Here is a 22438-nt window from a genome sequence, read left to right on the forward strand (position 1 = left end):
TGGCGCAGTGGATAGAGCACCGGCCCCTGGAGTCAGGAGGACCTGAATTCCAATCCAGCCTCAGACACATAACACTCACTAGCTGTGTGACTCTGGGCAAGTCACTTAACCCCAACTGCCACGTCAAAAAAAAAAATCAACAAATAAAGTTCACTAAGCACTTTATAAGTGTTATCTTGTTTGATTCTCTCAATAACTCTGGGAGTCAGATACCATTATTGTCCTCATTTTACGGATGAGGAAACAGAGGCAAACTGAGGTTAAGTGACTTACCCAGGGTCACAGAGCTAATAAGTGTCTGAGGCCAGATTTGAACTGAGGTCTTCCTGACTCCAGGCCCAGTGCTCTATCCACTGTGCAACCAGCCACAAAGGATCTGTAACCTTGTCAGGATAGGCAACTCAGAGGAGTTGGCAGAGGCACCACGAGTGTGAGAGTTACACAGCTAGGAATTGTTGGAGGCAGAGTCTGAAGCTTCCTGACTCTGAGCTGAGTCCTCTCTCCTCTCTTCTCCTCCGCCCATGTAGTCTACGGACAGAGACATGACGAGAACGGGGCTTGTGATCTCAGCAGTGCAGAGTGCTCCCCCTGAGGGAGTCCCTCTGCCGATGAAGGCCAGCGCCTTCTGTACTGCTCAGATTGTGAGAGAGGTGCCTGGGTGTGACCTGTCAGAGGCTGGGCTCGAACCCAGGTCTTGTGTAGTACATTTAACACATATGATGACAGGCTATTTCTAACCCACTCGTGATTATAGCCTTACGTTAATTTTACTCTTCAGGTGCGTATGAATTTTTTCTTTCCACCCATTTTAGGCCAGTCAGAAATTGAGAGAACTTGTGAATTACTTTTCCAGAAGGCAGAGGCTATTGATTACCAGTATGATGTTCAAGACAACTCTGTAGATGGTTTGCTGATATTGCCATTATATGGAGCAATGCCAACAGGTACTAATCTATCTTATAAGTTTTTATCATGTAGGAATTTTGTCTGAAGTGAGTTTTTGCACTTGAGAGTACAAGAGAAGCTCTTTTACATTTGGTTTGATGGGAACAGAGGATATCTGTGATCACTTTTCCAGAAGCATTGAAAACCAGTTTTATTTCTTAGCCATGCTATGCCATGTTGAGTTGTATCCTCAGTCAGTCACCAGAATAAAAGCCAGAGTGGACTCCATGTGGAAGGAAGGCTGTCTTATGGTGATGGTCACACCTTTGAGACTGCACAGAGTTTGGTTACAGCTGCTAAATATCCAGAGATGTTGTGTTTCCAATTATATCTGAGACAAAACTCAGTGCATAGCTTCTTTTAGTCAGTTAAATGTATTTTTAAAAATAAATAGAATGGGCCCATTCTATTACATGGAATTCCAGATTTAACTCCAGATTATTTGGTCGTGCTGGGTGAGTATTGATTGAAGGATGTGACCAAGGTTTAGAGAGGTTATTGTTGCTATAGGTAGTTGTGGTAGCATCTGGCCTATGGAAATGGGTTTATATCCCATTTAGGACCTCAGGATTTTAGAGTTGGAAGAAACCTTAGAGATCATCTGATTCAACCTCCTTATTTGACAAAGGACGCAACTTGGATCCAGAGAAGTTAAGTGACTGGCCTAAGGTCACACAGCTTGTAAGTGACAGAAGTTACTCTTTGAACCCAAGGCTTCTGACTCCAAGTCTAAAAAAACTTTTAATTTACAAGGATTATTGAATATAGTCGACTTTAGATTTGATGTGCTCTCAGCTTATTTGAATTAGATTATTATTATCTGTCAAAACACTCCAAATTTAGAATAATATTCTGATGTCAAATGGTCAGACCAAATGCTGCTTCATGATCTTATAAGTAGCTCCCTGTCCTTGACCTCAGGGTTCTGAGTACTCATAGCCCACATCTATGTTTTTCTGTTTTTGTCAACAGAATCTGGGGGCATCTGTTTAGATGACTCCTTGTTTTCTACAGATTGGACTTCTGGTGCCATTACACGTGTTTGTGTTATAGTTGACAATTGGATGTGAAGCTATTTAAGGCTCATTAGTGCTTTTCTAGTGTCACAATCCATCGGTAGGACTAAATAGGGCTTTGTAGAAGAATTATATGAGTCAGTCAACATTGAACGAAATAGGCTCAGGGCAGCAAGGTGGCATAGCGGATAGAGCACTGCCCCTGGAGTCAGGAGGACCTGAGTTCAAACATTCAGTCTCAGACCAGACACTTGACACTTATTAGCTATGTGAGCCTGAGCAAGCCACTTAACCCCATTTCCTAGCCAAGCAAGAAAGAAAGAAAGAAAGAAAGAAAGAAAGAAAGAAAGAAAGAAAGAAAGAAAGAAAGAACGAAAGAAAGAACGAAAGAAAGAACGAAAGAAGGAAAGAAAGAAAGAAAGAAAGAAAGAAAGAAAGAAAGAAAGAAAGAAAGAGAAAGAAAAGAAAGAAAGAAGAGAGAGAGAGAGGCACTTTTATTTGGTATGTTAAAGAGAAGCCTACATGGCTTCACCAGAGATATACCCTAGGGATGAAAACATAAGAACAACAAAGGAAGGGGATTAGAGCATCCACTGACCCTTTCTACCTTGTCACTGGGTCGTGGGGTGATATCTCTAAGGTAGGGCAGCCCCATCAACCTCTTCATACTGGGGATGGAACTAAAACCTCTGAAGTAGGGCTTGGAATGGGTAGGGAAGGGATGCAATTAGGAGATAACACATAGGAGGAAGGACCACGCCTAGGAAAGGTAATGGCCCATGGGACAGAGAAAGATTAGGCTGAGAACAAACAAAAACAAAATTTCCTTACCTACTTCCCTGTTAATTCATACAAGTCTTTCCATGTTTCTCTGAATCTCTCATATTGCTTAAGGCACAAGAAAATTCCATTGCATTCATATGCCACAGTTTGTTCAGCTGTCCTTCTTCAAAAAGGACCTTTCCATTTGTCTCTGATTTCCTTTGGATAGAAATTTAATACTAATGTTGCTGAATCAAGGGGTATAGACAGACTAGTGACTTTTGAGGTGTAATTCTAAATTGCTTTGCGGAATGATTGAACCATTTCACAGCTCTTTAAATAGCGTACTGGTGTGTCTGACCTCCCAAACCCCTCCAATAATTGCTTCTTTTCTTTTTATTTTTCATCTTTGCTCAAAAATGGGCGTGAGGTAGAATCTCAGAATTGTCTTGATTTGCATTTCTGTTATTAGTAGTAATTGTGGATGTTGGGTGTTTTTTTTTATGTGGCTGTTGACTGCTTGCATTCTTCACTTAAGAATTGCTTGTTTATATCTTTTGACCACTTATTTATTGGGGGAATGGCTCATCTTTTGCAGTGTTTCTTGCACTTCTCCTTTCCCATTCCCACTTCTCTCACCTTAGCAGTCTTTATTATCTCACACTTGAAACACTACAATATCCTTTTACTTTTCCTCCTGCTTCTGGTCTCATCTTCTTCCAATCTATTTTTAATATTATTTTTATCTTGATTCTGAACTTACACACCAAATAGAGTGGGCATTAGACATTATTAAACAAAACAAATCCCCACATTGGCAGTATGTGAAAAGAAGTGTTGTATTTTTTATCTTAAGTCCATCAGCTTTCTCTGAGGTGATGGGTTCAAGCACACTTCATCATCAGTCTTCTTGAACTGTGGTTAGTTATTGCATTGATCAGCATTCTCAAGTCTTTCAAAGTGGTATGTGTGTGTTTTAGGGAAATACAACATTTCTTATTATTTTTATTAACCACAGCTTAGAAAAAGTCTTTTCTCATATTCTTAAAAACTTTTGTAGTAAAAAAAAAACTTGGACTACCTTTCCTTTTTTCCGCCTCATCTTTTCCCCCTTCATTATTTGAAGCATATTTTTAAAATATTTAGTAGATTAGCCAATAATCTATAGGTTCTCACATTTAGTTAGTAGTTTATTTTTATTTGAGAAGTATTATTTTATTTTTTAAAAATAGTATAGCCTTTATTTTTCTTAAGTACAGCATTTTGAAAATAAAACATCTGCCCTTGCTTTGCAACCTTCTAAATATATGCTTATAAATAGTCATTTGTGGTACTCTTTGTTTTAAATGTTTATCTCTTTTATTTGGGTCTTGGTTGCTGTTTGATAACTTCTTTAAATGAAGAAGACTTAGAACAAAGTCTTTGTGTGTCTGTTTCTTAAATATCCAGCCCTTTCCTTGATATACTGGATAGACAGTTCACTTCTTAACTTTGCAAATATCACAGTTTAATTTCTCCATTTGTCCTCTTTTTCCTTGAGAAGTCTGTGGTCCTGACCAATGTCCCTTTGGTATTTAATTTCTTTCCTCTTACAGCATTTTTTCCCTTGTTGTTGTAGTATTGGAATTTGACTATAAATTGGGTAAGAGAGTTGAATCTTAGGTTTTTTCCTTGTTAAAGTCCTTTAAATGCTTAATTCTGAAAAGTTTTCTTAAGTAATTTCTTATAATAAGAAGGATGAGGATTAAGAAAAGGCCATGAAATTTGGCAGTTAAGAGAAGAAAGCAGTTTCATTTGAATGATCAGGTCAGAAGCCAGACTGCAGAGTTAGGAAAAGAATGAGAGGAAAGGAAGTAGAGGTATGGATGGAGATGGGATCCAAACCCCTACAGTGAAAAGTCTGTGTCTTTGTATCTGGACCCCAAAAAGGAAAAGCCCAGGACTTTTCCACATGGTCAAGTCTCTGGTATTCGCCTGAGACTATAATCCTCTCAACTGCCCTTTCGTTGTGGCCTACTCCCAACCTCCCAATTATCTGTTACCTCTCTGGCTACTTCCTACCCTAGATCATATCTAGACCCCATTCTCCCTCCCAGTCACCCCAGCCTACTTGCCACTCCCATCAAGATCTTCCCTAGAGCCCTTCTCCCAGTCAGCCCAGACCTCCCACAGTCTTTGTATATATAAGATCCATCTCCCCTCTGTTAAGGGGCTCAGATTCCTTAAGAGTCTGGACAATATGGTGGATTGTTAGAATCACACCCACCCTCTATCAGTGTTTTAATAAACCTTGTCTTTGGCTGGAAGAAGGCTTGGGTCGAATTCTTTCGGACACTACCTACGTATCACTATTTTGGGGTCCTAGCAGCCCTAAATCTCAACAGTACTAATTGTAGATAGGATTTTAACCTCAGAAAGTGAAGAAAGATGGAAGATGAGAACTAGCACTTTTGGTGAGAGTGGTAGGCCCTGCTTGGGCTCGCCCTGGGTTCTTGAGCTGACCTCCACCTCCTGGAGTTAGGCCCCACCCCACCCTACTGTGCCTTTATGGTTCAAAACACTGTGACCTGGTGCAGGGGGCTCCCGTAGCCCCTGGGCACCTGGGCGGGTCTAAGTTAACCCTTCCACATCCCTGGGGCTAGGGGCGTAGTGCCTCCTATCTGAAGATCCGCATAAAATGTTTTGGCTCTCCCTTTGTACCAAAAGAAGTCTGAACTTTTTCTTTTATGGGGTGTTTACAGTAGCTAATTGTAAAATTTGGATTAAGTACTTGGTCTTAAGGCTCTGCGTTGTCAGCTGGCCTTCATGTGTCTCTGCAGCCTCCACAAAATTCCAAAAATATTTGCATCTAATTTCTTATGCCAGCCTGCAATATATTGAAACTGAGATGGGGAAAGTCTCCTTGTGGAGGGGATAACTGTAATCTTAGCATTGCAGTGCCTCCCCGGCCCCTGCTTCTGTTCCTGGTCTCCTCCTAGGTGCCCCCCTCTGGCTTTCTGCCTACCCTGGGGCCTTCTCTGGGGAGCCTTCCCTCCTGCTGCCTCTGCACTCACAGTTTTGCCCCAGACTGCTCCTTTGCCCTGTCCCTGATTGCCCTGGGAGGCTCCTGGATCATTTGCCTGCTATACAGTCACTTATGGAACCAGGACTTAATTAAAATGTTTATCTTTTTGACTTGGGGCTTGGTTGCTCTTTGAAGCAATTTGAAATGTACATGTCTCTCTTTTTTTTGGGGGGGGAGGGCTGCTTCTTAAATATGCATGCCTTGCCTTGACACTAGGCACTGAACTTGCTGGTGGGCCTCCTTTTCCTATTGCCCACGAGCTTCTGACTGACTTTTTGTGCAGTTCTGTGGTGGAAGAAGTTTCTTGTTGCATTTCTTGATCATTATGTTGTGTGGTTTTTCTGGAGTAGGCATGAAGGAGTTTTGGGGAATCTTCTTCTGATCGGGCGGCCAGCTTGCATTCTACTCCAGTCTCTCTACCATGTTCCCTTCATGTTGTGAAAGGCTTTCCTTGCCTCCGTGTAGTAGAGTGTCTGCTTTCTTCAAAACTCAGCTCAAACACCAGCTTCTGCCTGAGACCTTTCCTGAACCTCAGCTGCATGTGCTATTCTAATCTCCCTAAATTACCTAGTATTTTATTACGTGCGTGTTTTGTGTGTACTTGGTAGGTACATGTGGACTCCCTTAATCAAATGTAAGCTTTTTGAGGGAAGAGGCTGGTTTTTTTTTTCCTTTGTACCTCTGGGGCCTAGCACAGGGCCTGGCAATAAACGCTTGTTGATTGATCAAATGACCTGGGAATCCAAGCCACACAGGACCTCTAGAATTGGGGCATCAGTGTTAAAAGCAGGATGCCTATTAGCCCTTCTGCTGTTACCCCTTCTGCCCCATAATAACCTTGACCCTAGCTTTCTCCAGTCTCTTATCTTCCTCTGTACTCCCTTTCCAAAATACTCCTCTATTATTAACCAACCATCCTTTTTCTTAGATCTTTCCCTTTTACATTCCTTCTATCTTGTGGTACTCACTGCAACCTAGTTTTCTCCTAAAGACAACACCTATCTCTCCTGCACTTGTGTCATACTCACAGCGCCAGGAGGAGGACATGGAATGCTCCTTGCTCTCCACTGTCATTTTCAGACCCCTCTCCCACCATTGTGACACAGCAGCCACTGCTGTGCCTTTAAAGTTTGCCCCATTCTGTCTAGATTCTTGTTCTTATCATCTACAGGCCTCTAGGTTTCTCCTTCCCAATAAATTCAATTCCAACCTCATAATCTCCTCCACCTCAAATCTCCCCACCCCAACCCCCCAAACAACTTGGCATCCTTAACCTCTTCAACTCCCGTGACCTTTGTCATCATTTTTCCTCTACCACATGACCATTTGCAGGTACAGATCATACCGTGGATCCTATCTCCAACGAAATAACTCTACCACAACTGAATTTGCCTCCAGTGCTAGAATTCCGAGTTACAGCTCCAGAATTCAGTCATTCTCCAGTTGCTGGGCATGGAGGTTGTTTCCAGTTTTTTTGTTATTACAAATAGAACAACTCTGAATATTTTTACAGAGATGAATCTTTTTTCTGTCAACACTTTGTTTCTTTGGGATCTTACCAAGTGATTCATTACATTTATTCAGTACCAATGTGACAAGCACTGTTAGATGGTGGGGGTACAGATACAAAGAATGAAACAATTCCTGCTCTCAAGGAATGTATGTTCTAGTGGGGAAGATTTTTGGATAATACTTTAAACAAATCTCTGCTGGTTTCTTCTTTAAAAAAAAAAGTATAACCAAAGAGTGTGGTGATAATTATGTACCACCACAAGGTGAATGCCAGAAGCCTGACTTGTGAAACATATCAGAGCAGCAGTCTTGAAGCTTTTTAGGTAGCTCTAATGGCATTAACAGGAATGAAGAGAGAATCACAACAGTTTTGTTCACAGTTAGTGGATTTTGAAAAGGCAGTCAGTCAACAAGCATTTATTAAGCACTTACTATGAATGAGTAGATTAAAAATAGACTAGACCATTTAAAATAAAAAATAAACAGAATCAGGGCAGTAGGTGGCGCAGTGGATAGAGCACCGGCCCTGGATTCAGAAGGACCTGAGTTCAAATGCGGCCTCAGACACATAACATTCACTAGCTCTGTGACCCTGGGCAAGTCACTTAACCCCATTGCCTAGCCAAAAAAATTAAAAAGAAAAAACGAAAAAATAAACAGAATGGAGCATTTTTACTTTGTGCAGATTGTTAGCTGATCTATGAAATGTATTTACTCTTATAATTGAGGGAAGGGCTTTCACGTTATTTTTCTATCCAATTCAGTGTTAGGATTATTTTTAATTTCAAAAATTGCATGATTATGTATTTAACAGAACAAAACCAGTTAAGCATATGTTTACAGCTTCTTACACTTTCTGCATGAATTTCATTATATCAAACATCAATCACAGCTTACGAATGACTTCTTCCATGCCCCTTTTCATTCTCTTTTCTTGTGTGTTCACCTCTGTATTTGTTGATACATTTTTCTTTGTATGTTATTATAATATGTATTCTGTTTTTCTGATTCTATTATTTGACTTTCATGTTACTTTCTTCCAAAATTTCTTTATATTTGTCATTTTATCACTTATTATAGTAGTCCATTGTGTTGATAATATAAATAGGTCAAATTTATATAGCATTTTAAGGTTGCTTTGCTTCATAGTTACCATGTGAAGTAAATAGGACAAGTTATGGTATTAAGATTCTACAGATTAGGGGAATTTGTACCTCCACAGAATTTTCACTTCAATGCAGAGAAAAGATTCTTGATTTCCTAACAGCATAGCAGCATAGTCATAGAACAGACTGCTGTTTGTGGCAAGGAATTCTGTGTTATTGAAAATATTTCAGCAGAGGTTGACTGGCTTATCATTGTCAAGAATTTTTGTATTGGGATGGAGACTGGATTAGTGGTCAAACTACCCATAAGACCCTGGGCAATTAATTTTAAACCCCAATGGACCTCAGCTTCCTAATTTGTAAAATAACCAGGTTGGACTAAATTTTCTCTAAGGTAGCCTGCCAGCTATCTATCTATGATTCTGTGATTCCTCATGTCCCCTCCAACTCTAAAATGATATGGCTAATAGAAAAAAAAAAGTTTAAAAATCATTTCTATTTTTTTGGCTTTAAAAAAAATTAACTCTTACAGAGAAATTTTTTTTAAGTTATCTATAAATCTGTTTTAAAGGCTCTCTGCAGTTCATAGCTTTCTATAAATTTGCTTTCTAGAACTTTCTGGATTTCAGCTTACGTTATAGAGCATTATAATAGTTCTTCACTCCAGAATTCAACAATAAAGTGTATCTTGGAGAAATGTTTTTTTTCTCTTATGCTTTGAATTCAAATTCATTAATAAGCTTAAGACAGTTATACCTGTGTAATTATTGCCCAGTATAGAATATCTGTGTATAAAGCTTGAATTTCATTTAAATCCATATATGCACATATACATGTGTGAATGTTAGACTACATACCATATTCATGTGTATATATACATATACACACACGTTAGAATGTAAACTTCTTGACAGTAAGGATTATTTCATTCTTTGTATCTCCAACACCTACCCTCGTGCCTCATTTTTAGTAGGTGCTTAATAAATGTTTATTGATTGATTGTTAATACAAATTTTATTTTCACCTTGATTTTAGAACAACAAAGAAGAATATTTTTGCCACCACCACCCGGCATTAGAAAATGTGTAGTATCTACAAATATTTCTGCCACATCTTTAACAATAGATGGAATCAGGTATAGTTCTTGACCACTTTCTTAGGTTTCAGGAACCTCTTAGCTTAACTGAATTATTTTGCCTCTCCGTTCCTCCTTTCTCATGTAGATTTTCTTTTTTTTTTCTCTTTTTTTCCCCTAAATTCAATTTTATTTTTAGTTCCAATTTTTTTTTTCTTCTTCTCCTTCCCCTTTCCCCAGCCACTGAGGAAGCAAGAAAAACGAAACCCTTTACAAATATGTATGCTCATGCAAAATAGTTTCTGCTTTAGCCATCTTCTGTAGATTTTCAATCTTGTAATTTACATGGTTGGTTATTAACCCCTTTAACTTACTCTTATAAACAAGAAATGGTGAGAGATCAGAAACTATCAGTTTACCTTCTATAACCAGTTGGAAGCACATGTCTTCCTTTTCCCAGTTTCAGACTGTCTGTGATAGTGCTTGTGTTTCACTAAATAAGGAATCCAAAGCCAAGTCTTTAATTCCATGCTCCCATCGTCAGACATATCTTTTTCGGAACCTATAATCCTTTTAATGCAACAAATATTTGTTATCCTTTACTCCCCAGTAGCTATATAGTCACCAAGGTAATGTTTGTCCTAAGTGTTCATCTGAAAGTAGATCTATCCTATTTTTAGTCACTGTTGTGATGTCATTGGCACATAGTAGGCATGATGTATAGCATTCTGTGCATGGTGCATAATATGTCTTGCATGGTACATAATATGTTTTTGTGGTGCATAGCATTCCTTACATGGTACATAGTATGCATTGCATGATACATAGTTTTTCTTGCATGGTGCATAGCATTCCTTGCTTAATACACCTTACATAATATACCTTACATCTTATATAATAAGCTTTGCATGATTGCATGGTGCATGATGGTGCATAACATTCCTTGCATGGTACATTGTTTTCTTTACACAGTATATAATATGCTTTGCATGTTGCAGAATAAATGTTTGTTGTATTGAATTGAATTATAAAGTACTGGATCCTAATTGCTATGTCATTGGGATTTTTAAAATTTGTGCTTAAATATTTTTATTGCCAACAAATTATTTTTGGCTAACCTTCTGGAAAAACATAAAATTCTTGAGAATTTAAGGCCCAAATCAATAGCCTCAGACAGCTGAGTTAGGCCTCTTGAGGGGTATTTCCCAGTGATACCACCTTTTGTCCAGATTTTTGTCCACATTTTTTTGCCTTTGGAAAAGTAGACTCAAAAATATAGTTATTGTTTATGTTCCAGCAGAAAGAAATGATCACTAATACCTGAAAGACCCTTATATTTGTTTCTTATCTCTCATTTTTGTTTTTTCTTCCCCTTACCTTTCCTTTTAAAATTAATTTCCTCTAAAGGCACAGAAGAGGGGAGTGGCACTTGATTCAGAGAAGTTGATGATCACCTCCTTTCCCCCAAATCTTTTTCTTTCCCAGGGAGGGTGAGAGGTTACAGAGGTGAAAAAAATAGATCCTTACTTTCTTTTACTGCTATCCTAACTTGTTTTTCTTAATCAATTGTGTCATATCCAACATCTAATGTTCTGTTTTATAGAAGCGATGTGAACTAGAGACTGAGTGAGAATTAGATTTAGAGCCCACAAGAATAGCTCAGAGCCAAGCTTTAAAATGAGCTAACGTATATAGTGGGCAGTGACAATAAAGTATATAGTGGAGAAATTCACACCTCTTAGTGAGCATAAGAAAGGGTAAGAATGACTAAACTAAAGCCGTAGTCTAATCATTAAGTGATATAAGAAGCCAAATTTTTGTAAGTAACCAAAGAGAAAGGAAATACCTAAACTGTTTGGAAACTTTATATTCCTCAGAGAATTAACTTACTTCTGTTTTCTTCAGATATGTGGTAGATGGTGGCTTTGTGAAGCAGTTAAATCATAATCCCAGGTTAGGGCTGGATATGCTTGAGGTGGTTCCAATTTCAAAGTAAGTTTCCCTGTACTGCTTTCATTCAAAAAACATTTGGTAGGAATGGTTCTTGGAGTTGGGAGGGGAAGGCAGAAAATGGTGGGAGGTGATATTGTTGGGAAAACAAAAAGAGTTTTTCAAAAAACTTTTTGTAATTTTTGTTTTTTAAAATTTTGCTTGATTTTGAAAGGAGTGAGGCAATGCAACGAACTGGTCGGGCTGGCAGAACTTCCTCTGGTACTTGCTTTCGAATCTACAATCAGGATTTCTGGGACCAGTGTATGCCTGACTATATGATCCCTGAGATTAAAAGAACTAGTTTAACATCAGTGATTTTGACCCTGAAGTGCCTTGCCATTCATGATGTCATAAGGTATGAAGACAGCTCAGACAAAGATAGGGTCACGATGAATTATACTTTTGAGTCCCTTGAGAAATGTTGTCCTTTTACATTTACACGGGTTGAGTCATTGCTCTCCATTCTTTCTAAAGTTTTCTGTTCTTTCTAAAGTTCTGGTCTAACAAAATAAAAAGTAGTCAGTTCCTAATTCCCAGATGACTTTAGAAAATGTTGAGGCTGATCCCTTGCCAGAATTTGAACTTTTACTTATAAGGATGCACCTGGTGTCCATGTTTGTTTTGAGCACTAGGTGTCTGCAGCTTGGTTTTAGTGGCATTTACAGTAGAGGGTCCTAAATCACAGATTCTTGGAATGTTGGATTTGGAAAGGAACTTTGAAATCATTTAGTCCAGAGGTGGAACAGTAGGAGACCAAGTCTGATCTGGAAATCAAAGAAAAAATTACAGTCAATCATTTTTTCAGCTCAGATCAACATGAAGAGACAGAGAAGTCTGCAGAGAGCAGGGATGGGATCTGGCCAGGAATAGAACCTTCCAGCGTAGGGAGAAACTGCGTACCAGGATAAGAAGAGGTCTCAAATGCAGTATAGAGAAACCTCAAATTGTGTAGGGTGCCAAAGAATGGCCACGCTGGCAGTGCTGTTAGTGTGTACCCAGTCCTAGGTGGATTCAAGATCAAAATCCAGATCTGGGGTAAATTTAGGTGGGGCCATGTGCCTGAGAGTGATGTTCCAGAATGAGGAGCAGCAGTGGGCCCTAGGCTGTGTACTGAACAAGAAGCAAGTTCAGAAGCAAGCAGCAGCTGTGCAGCCCAGACCCCCAAGAATAGCCTCCAACCCAGTCCAAAGCATGCAGAGGAATAATCAGGTCAGGAATTTCAGACCAATGGGAAACCTACAGTTCTATCCTCTGAACCAACAAAGCTTTTCACTTGGCTGCTAGTGACTGAGTCCAGGAGCAGTCTGCTGAAACTCCCAATAGGGTGAACCCACAGGCCTGTTGCTTAGACCCAAACCCAGGTCACAGATTTGTAGAATTTAGACCAAGGAGACCAACAATCAGACTGCCTTGGATCAGACTACTTTGGGAGCACTGAAAGCTTGCAGGTCTCTAGTCTGAACTAAGATCCTGGAATAATTCAATAATATATTCAATAGTATTTCAAAATACTCAATACCCCAAGAAAGCAGCAACCAACCAAGACATTCCCTAACATGAGTGTGCAGAGAATCTCACCATAAAAAGCTATCATGGTAACAGGTGCTTCAAGACACAAATCCAGAAGAAAAGAATAACTCCAAAACATCTACAAGCAAAGCAACAAAGAAAAATATAGCTTGGGCCCAAATTAAATTAGAATTCCTGGAGGAGCTGAAGCAATAATTCTTTTATAAGTGAAAATTCTTTTATAAGTGAAATAAGAGCACTAAAGGAAAAAAAATTGGAAAGGAAATGAGTATTATAGAAGAAAGAATTGTTAAGGGAATTAACAGGTTGGCACAAGAGGTATAAAACCTTACCCAAGCTATAAACTCCTGAAAATTATAATGAACCAAATAGAAGATAATGACTCCATGAAACAAATATTAAAGAAAGTCAAATGACTAGAAATATAGAAGAAAATATAAGTTATCTCATAGCAACCACTGACTTGGAAAACAGAACAAGAAGAGACACTCTAAGAATCATTAGACTACCTGAAAACCATGACCAAAAAAAGGAGCCTAGGTATCATATTTCAAGAAATCATAAAAGAAAACTGCCTAGATCTGTTAGAACCAGAGGACAAAATAGAAATAGAAAAACAAATCTACTTAATCTACTTCCCAAAAGAAACCCCAAAATGAAAACTCCCTGGAATATTGTAATCAAAATCTAGAAATAGAAGGAATTCAAGCATTGAGGAGCCATGGTCAGGATCACACATGATTTAGCAGCCACCACTTTAAAGGAGTGGAGAACTTGGAATACAGTATTCCAGAGGGCAAAAGATATAGGCTTATAACCAAGAATAACTTACCCAGAAAAACTAAGTATAATCTTAGAAAGAAAAAATGAATCTTAAATGAAACAGAGGACTTCTAAGCATTCCTCATGAAGAAACCAGAGCTAGGTAGAAAGTTTGAAGTGCAAACACTGGCATCAAGAGACATAAAAAAGCAAAGGGCAGCTAGGTGGTGTAGTGGATAGAGCACCGGCCCTGGAGTCAGGAGGACCTGAGTTCAAATCTGACCTCTGACACATAATATTTCCTAGCTGTGTGAGTCTGGGCAAGTCACTTAACCCCAATTGCCTCACTAAAAAAAAAAAAGAGAGAGACATAAAAAAGCAAATATGATCAAGCAATTATAAGGGACTAAACGAGGATAAACTGTTTACGTGGTAATATAGGAAAGTGAAATACATGTCTCCCCTGAACTCTGTCATCATCAGGGAACATAAAGGAAGTCTAAATAGATATAGGACATGAGAGTGGTTCTGTTATTCTTTGATGATCATACAAGGAGAATGGAAAGGGAGAAGAGGAATAAACTAGGTGGGGAAAGAGCAGAAGGTTAGAGAAAATTATCTCACATAATGAGAGTACATAAGTAGAAATCTATACAACAAGGAGGAAAGATGTTAACTAAATGGATCACAGGAAGGAAGAATACACACACAGAGTTGGATAGATATCCTATTAAACAAGAGAACAGAAAGGAAATGAGAGAAAGAAAAGGGAGGAATAAGATGGAAAGTAAATCAGGGGAGGGAGTAGTCCTAAGCAAAATAAATTCTGAGGAAATACAAAAATATTTACAGCAGCTCTTTTTGGAGTAGCAAAGCTTCAGAAACTTGTGGGGAGAGGAAGTCTGATTAGGGAAGGGTGAAAAAGTTATGGTATATAAATGTGATGGAGTACTGTTGTGCTCTAAGAAATAATGAAGTGAATGGCTTCAGAGAAACCTGAGAAGACTAGTACAGACTGATGCAGAGTGAAGTGAACAGAGCCCGAAGAACAATTTATTATGACAATAATATCGTGAAAACAACTTTGAAAGACGTGGGAATTTTGATCAGCCCAGTGACTAACCACGATTCTAAATGACTCATGTCAAAACATGCCATCCACCTCCTGAAGAAAGGTGAAGGACTCAGAATGCAGAATGAGATGATTAAAGGAGTGGAGAACTTGGAATACAGTATTCCAGAGAGCAAAAGATACAGGCTTACAACCAAGAATAACTTACTCGGAAAAACTAAGTATAATCCTGGAAAGGAAAAATGAATCTTTAATGAAATAGAGACTTCTCAGCCTTCCTTATAAAGAGACCAGAGCTAGGTGGAAACTTTGAAGTGCAAATACTGGTTCCAAGACTTTTTTGGATATGGCCAGTGTGGAAATTTATTTTGCTTGACCATTCATATTTGTAAGAGGGGTTTGTTCTTCTTTCTTTTTCATTGAGGGAAAAAGGTAGGAGAGAGAGAAGGCAGATTTTTTGCTGATTGAAAAAAAAGTCCATTTAGTATAGCCCCTTCATTTGATAGAGGAGGAACCTGAAGCTCAGGGAGTTGAAATGACTTGTCCAAAGTCACGTAATTAATAAATGGCAGAACTGGAACTCAGCCGGAAAGTCATGTTAACATGATGTCATTGAGCATTTATTTATGGGCCGGGTGACAGAGGAGACCAAAAAAGTTATGGCACAGTTTTCACGAAGCTTACATTCTTGTTCATGAGAAAAGACAAATATTTGAAACAAAGTGTTATGGCGCTCATTGTACGGAACAGACAGAATAGTAGAGAAGCAGGCTGCAGTCGTGATGCCCAGCCTCCTGGGAATCTAATTCTGCTCCTGTTGAGCCCTGGAAGCATTTTTTTTTACTTTACCAAAAATTTGATCCCTCAGTAGATCAAGGGAGCAGCAAGGCGAACTGCTCTTCTGAATGTAATTCTCACCCACAAGGAAAAACTAGTTGGCAATATAGAAGTAACAGAACCTTGGTGGGGAAAAGTGACCATGCCCTTGTGGAGTCTGTCTTAAGAAGAAAAGAGAACATATCAAATGTGTGCCCTTGACCTGGAGCAAAATTTAGGTGGTTTATAAAAAATATAGTTAAGATTTGATGACTAGAAATATAGCCCACCTGGTAAAGGGGTGTGGAAGCCATGTCATGTCAGGAGTAGTTGGAAGAATGAGAAACATTTAGCCTGAACCAGAGAATACAATGGGGAGATATAAAAGCTGTCTTTCAGTGTTTGAAGGGATGCTCTGTAGAAGGAGAAAATGTGTACTGCCTTGTTCTAAGGCCAGAAAAACTTAAACTAATGGTGAAGGAGAAGACTTTAGCAGCTGGAGTGGCAAACTGATAGAACGCTTTGCCTTTCCTGGCAGTGAGCTCTTTGTCATGAATATAATGAATATAAAAGAATGAATATAAAAAAACCATTTATTAAAGGCTTAATATATGTAAAGCATCATGTGTGCTGAGCACGAGAGATACAAATATAAAAGCAGAGATAGTCCTTGCTCTCAAGGAGCATTCTAATGGAGGAGATAACATATACAAGAGATCTCAGCTACACATCAGTTGGAAAGGTCCCATGGGCATCGGCGCAATAGCAAAGCAAATGGTAATGCATCTTCTTTGATGCCATTTCCACTGCTAACATTATATTCATTTCTGATGTTGAACTGTTAGACAGGGCTAAGGACTCTGGTGGTGAGAATTTTCTATACCCAGTATTGTATAGCTTCGGTGAAAGCAATTGCTGGGTCTCATGTCCACAGCAGTTTCTTCTGAGGTGATGGCTGCAGGAGCTGGGCTGGAGGGGTGCTGCCCCTCCTGAGGTTCTTGGGTGTGTCTGCCTGTTGGCAGCAGTTGGTCAGTTGTGGGTGTTTGTACTGGTGAAGCAGGTTGGCCTTCTCTCCAGTTTGTTCTCCTCAGTGATGGCTGTGGGCCCTGGGCTGGAACCAGACCAGGAGTCTGAGGAGTACTGCTATTTCCAGGCCTCTTGGGTTCCAAGCCAGGGTCTATCTCCATCAGGGCCTGAAGGGAAGTAGTGATTGAGTTAGTGGCCATGGTTTGACTTGCCTGGCACCTGCTGTCTCCTGTCTCCTCAGAATGCTTTGCCTGCTCCATAGATGGAAGCTTATTTGGCATTAGTGGGGATGGCTGCCACCACTCAGGCCTGGAATGTTGCAATAGCAGAAGTAGTAGTCACCTGCCTCAACTCTCTCTCCCCTTCAATGTATCCTCCATTCAGCCGTCAAAATGATTTTCCTAAAGCACAGGTCTGACCATGTCGCTTTCCTATTCAGTAAACTCCAATGGCTTCCTATCAGCTCCAGGATCAAATACAAAATGTTCTGTTTGTCATTGAGAGCCCTTCATAACCCAGCCCGTCCTGCCTTAGCAGTCTTCTTAGATTTTACTCTCCACCATGTAATCTTCAATCCAGTGACACTGGCCTCCTGACTATTCCACAAACAAGACACTCCATCCCTCAACTGTGGGCATTTTCTCTCTCTCTGTCTGCTCTCCCTGAGCTTCCTGTAAGTCCCAGTAAAATCCCATTTTCTACAGGAAGTCTTTCCCAACCTCTCTTAATTCAAGTGCCTTCCCTCTGTTAGTTATTTCCCATTTATCCTATATGTAGTTTGCTTTGTATGTATTTGTTTGAACATTTTCTTCTTCATTAAATTGTAAGCTCCTTGAGGTCAGGGACTGTCTTTTGCATCTTTTTGTATCCTCAGTGCTAAACACAGTTCCTAGAACATACTAGGAACTTAATAAATGTTTACTGATTGATTAGCCATTCTCAGGAGTTGCTAACCCAGATCAATGATGCAGAGGTGCTGAGCCCCAAAGCAGGGCCAACGGCCTGGGGCACTGCAATTCACATGTCTCTTAAGCCTGCTGTTACTCGAAGTATTAAAAGAGAGACTGGCTGATCATTTGTAAAGAGTGTTATCAAGCAAATTCTTGCATTAGATAGGAAGTTGAACTAATGGCTTTTAAGGTCCTTTTCACTTTTAAAAGTCAGTAACTACAAAAACAGGAGGAGTTCAGAGAAGGGGGAAAATGTGGGGTACAGTAAGTCTCTAAAAGTTTTCTGAAAGAGGTAGAGCTTAAGCTGGACTTTGAAGTATGGGTAAGATTTGGATAGGTGGAGAAAGGGATGCAGGAAAGAGAGAGTCAGGAATCAGATTTTGTTGAAGATATTATTTCTCTTAAACCTTAATTCTCAAAAGAAATTGACTTGTGAAACTGGGTGATGTTGGTTAAGGCACTTCAAGTAATGTCACCTCTTTTTGTATCTCATTTACATACCTAGGTTTCCCTATTTGGAGCGGCCTGATGAGAAACTTATTTTAGAGGCTCTTAAACATCTCTATCAATGTGATGCTATCGACAGGTAAGAAACAAATTTTATTTCCTTATCGTGATTTTAACTGGGTTTAGCAAATCAGTCACTTAATTTGTTCTCTTATCCCAATCCTTTGGCTTCACTGTCCCTAATCCTTCCTACACTGTGGCTTTCAGCCCCTCCAGCTCTCAACTCTCACATCCACCACCTCCACTTTTGCCTCACTTTCGCAGTATTGGTCCTGTTGATTGACAATCTAGAACATTCTTGAGAATTTAAATTACAAACCAATGGCCCCCAGGTAACCAACAAGCATTTATTAAGAGTTTACTGTGTGCTAAATTCTTGAGAATCAAAAAAGGTCAAAAACATCAAAGTTGGGACAGAAAAAGGCACAGAGGCAGCCTGGAAGCACCTTCCTTATTAGTAGAACCAAAGCTTTGCTTTACCTCTTTGCTTTCCCTTAAAGAGCCTGGGCTATGTTAGAAAGGCAAAGCTAGAGTATAGTTTTCTTACCAGAAGTACTTTCTAGACTTAGGAACTCTGAAACACAATTATCAACCACATTCTAGAAGACTCAGGATGAAACCTGCTCCCCTCTCCTGACGGAGAAGTGCAAAGGGAGGCACTTTTTTTGGGGGGGAGGAATGGGCAGTGAGATGGGACTTGGCCAACATGGGAATTTGTTTTGCTTGACTGTAACAGTTTTGCTTTTCTTGCTTTCTGAATGGGAAGATGGAGAAGGAGAGATAGGAAGGAGAGAATGTAGACCTGAAGGTAAAATAAAATCTGAATTTAAAAAAAAGTACTTTCTGCTCACATATGGATATCTAGCATTGTGCAGGTCTGCCTAAATAAAGGTATGCTAGGTGAAGGTTTGTTTCTCTCCCTGGGTAATTTGTTAGTTATCTTCAGCTGTATATATCTATAAGAAAAGAATGACTTTTCTCTTGTTTGTCCTGATTTGCCTTACAAATATGACTTACCCTACAATAGAGTAACTTAAGTACTTTTTCCTCTTACTAAGGAGTGGCCATGTGACAAAACTGGGTTTATCAATGGCAGAGTTTCCCCTCTCTCCAAATTTGACCCGTGCCATTCTAAAGGCTGCTTCTTTGGATTGTGAAGATCTTCTGCTTCCAATAGCAGCCATGCTATCTGTAGAAAACATCTTCATTAGACCTGGTAAGAAATTAAGTGCTCCATTCCTGTTTTAACTTTGGAGAGGAGTGTGCTTAACCTTTGTTGTTAGAGTAGAATGAAAGGGAATAGTTCTAGGAACGTCTTTAACAAATTTTTCTCATTTAGGTTTTTTTACATTAATATATATTTATGGAATAAAACAGATATTTTGTTAATAGGAATTTGTATGTATAGCCTATATCAGATTGTGCATGTCTTGGGGAAGGAGGTGGGAAAGGAAGGGGAGAAAAATTTAAAACCCAAAAGCTTATGGAGGGGCAGCTAGGTGGCGCAGTGGATAGAGCACCGGCCCTGAAGTCAGGAGTACCTGAGTTCAAATCCGGCCTCAGACCAAACACTTGACACTTAGTAGCTGTGTGACCCTGGGCAAGTGACTTAACCTCAATTGCCTAAAAAAAAAAAAAAAGATTATGGAAGTGATTATTGATAAATCAAAATAAATTTTTTTAAAAAACCCAAGTATTTCCATACAATAGTACAATAAAAAAGATGTACATGAAACTGCAAATCTACTAAGCACAACTTGCTATTCCTTTCAAATATGCAACAAAATTATCATGTAAACCTCTTCTTTTTTCTACCCTCCCACCACCAACAATTTTAGTATTTTTGAGGTAACTATATTTTGCATGTTTATTATGCTGAGTACATTTGTAAACCTTTATTGTACAGAAGTCAGGAAATGTTGCATAGTGAATAATTGGGAGTCAGTAGCACCCCACTTTCTGACACTTATTAATTATGAGATACTGGGCATATCCTTCAATTCCATGTTCCTCTGATAGTTCCCTAGGAATTATTTGGCTACTGAGTCATAGATGGATGGCTATCTTAATGTGAAGAGTCCACCATCCCTAACAAATCACATGCTAATAAATCACAGACTCAGTGCATACTTTTTGGAAGAACTAATTCAAATAGCACTTGGCTCTTAAGGTGTGACAGTATTGAGGGGACTGAAAAATCTAACTTTCCTATGTGAATTTTCTTTTTTGTCCCTCCTAGGATACAAAAGTCAGTCTATAGGCATTACATTTAATATGAAGGGAGAAGGAGGGAACCACACATTTCATGCGTGAGGAACCATATGCACTAATTGACAAGGTGCTTTTGCTGACCAGTGAGTAGTCCAGTTCGGCTAAAATGTAAAGTATGCAGAAGGGAGTGGCATAAGATAAGATTAGAAATGTAGATTTGCACCTGGTTGCCTTCAGGGCCAGGATGATTGGTTTGAATTTTTATGGTAGGCACTAGGGAGTCACTGAAGATTTTTGAGCAGAGGAGTGACATTACCAGATATGTTACAGAGGTAGGGCCAGGGAATTGGCACTTTTTCTCTGAGGTTCTGATCTCTAGGTCTTTCTAATCTTGAGTCTGATCCTCAAGAACTAAATAAAGCTGCTGCACAGGGCAGTGCTGTTTTTCTTTTCTTTTCAACATGTGGATAAAGAATGCCCATTATCCAGATTATGGTGTGGAGTTGGATAGACAACCCATAGAGCTGGTCCCTCAACTCATACATTTTAGACAGTAAGATTGATGATAAACTGGGCCCAGAATCAAATAAGACAATAAACTGGGTGCAGAATCACGTTGAAGGAGAGTAGCTTGTCATATCAAGTGATCTGAAGGTCCCCCACACTTCTCTCTAAATCATTAGCCCCTATTTTTAAAAACATGAATATGTGCTAGTCACATGAGATAACCAGAGAAAGAGCCCACATGTCCTGTCAGTATCATTGTGATGTCAAGAGAGTGAAAGGAAGGCCCCCAGAACATTGGGTAAGTGAGTGAGCCCCTATGGTCAACTTAGGGCAGAACACAGCAATCCAACAGGGTGGCCTGGCAGGTCTAAGGCTACTGTGTGAATCACCAGAAGGAAATCCTGCATCAAAGAAATCCGTTGGAGTATTGGAATATTCCTCCAGGGCTACCGACATAACATGGAATGCTGAATTATTGCTAGGGTACCACCTTTCAGTGCTTGAAAACCTGTCTGACGATGACTTCCTGCATCTGCTGCTGACTTGTCGCTTTTACTTTGTCATTGTTGTTGCCTTCTCTTTTTTAGTGTCATTGTCATTTCCCTCGACTCTCTCCCAGCACACACACAGTAGCACCCTCTCTTATAACCTGTTGGGTCATGTGAACGCGGACCAATCATTTATCCTCCTCCGTGGGCCTTGGTTTCCTCATCAGTTGTACTAGATGGCATGTGAGGCTTCTTGCCAGGCCACATCTATTCTCCTGCAATCCTGTGATAAGTACAACTAAGCAGAAAAAACCAGGACACTGTGCCTGTCTCAAAGTGAGGCCATGCTTTGTTCTGCACCCATTGCCCACCAGCTCTTTTTTGGTACACGGGAGGCATGTTTAACCATCACTCCCTCCCAAGTCTCAGAAACTCCAGTGTCTCATCTCAGGTAAATATTTCAGAACACACGTTCTCCTATGTAACACCTGCTACGTGGTTGTTGTTGGTTTTTTTAAACTAGAGATTAGGCAGCTATTTCTCCTGAACTGTCCACTGATAACAAGAACCAATAGTGTTTTGAAATGCTCTGAGAGGGAGAAGTTTTATTCATCTCTCGGTTTTGGAGGAAGAAATAAACAAAGCAAGAAGAGAAAACAAAGGTTATGGAATGAGAAGGGAAGAATTTGGGTGGAGGGAGGTAGTCTGCAGGTCTAATTCTGAGATTAAAATTCCTCACGTGAACTCTTATCTGCTCTGGCCCCAAGAGAGTACTGGGCACAACATGCACATTGCCTGCATTTCGTGTGGGCCCCAAATAATCCTAAAACAGCGCTTCGGTTTCACAGTCCACTGAGTGTTTAAATACCCACTGAGTATACAGACAGCGCCATCTTGGGCAGATCACTGAGGTGAAAGGCTCCAGCTCTTGTTATCCTTTGGCCACAGGATCTTTGGAATGTTTCTGGCCGAAAGATTTTTATTTGCTTGTCCTGGTAAAGGAAGTTAGTATAGAAGACCTTTGCCTTATTGTGGTATATCAGTGATGAATTAACTCCATTTTGCTGAATCAGCAGGCAAGAGATTTCAGCCCTTCA

General features: G+C 39.7%; 1 protein-coding gene across 1 annotated transcript in view; it reads left to right on the forward strand.

Moving 5' to 3' along the window:
- Positions 1–22438, forward strand: part of DHX40 (DEAH-box helicase 40) — a 49915-nt gene that overhangs the window by 15669 nt on the left and 11808 nt on the right. The window contains exons 7-12 of the mRNA XM_020991952.2: positions 813–944; positions 9441–9540; positions 11386–11472; positions 11645–11827; positions 18134–18214; positions 19194–19351. Of these exons, the coding sequence (XP_020847611.1) occupies positions 813–944; positions 9441–9540; positions 11386–11472; positions 11645–11827; positions 18134–18214; positions 19194–19351 (741 nt within the window). The remainder of the gene's footprint in view (positions 1–812; positions 945–9440; positions 9541–11385; positions 11473–11644; positions 11828–18133; positions 18215–19193; positions 19352–22438) is intronic.

Source organism: Phascolarctos cinereus, unplaced genomic scaffold, assembly GCF_003287225.1.
Source record: "Phascolarctos cinereus isolate Bilbo 61053 unplaced genomic scaffold, phaCin_HiC Scaffold_5;HRSCAF=322, whole genome shotgun sequence".
Lineage (NCBI taxonomy): Eukaryota > Metazoa > Chordata > Mammalia > Diprotodontia > Phascolarctidae > Phascolarctos > Phascolarctos cinereus.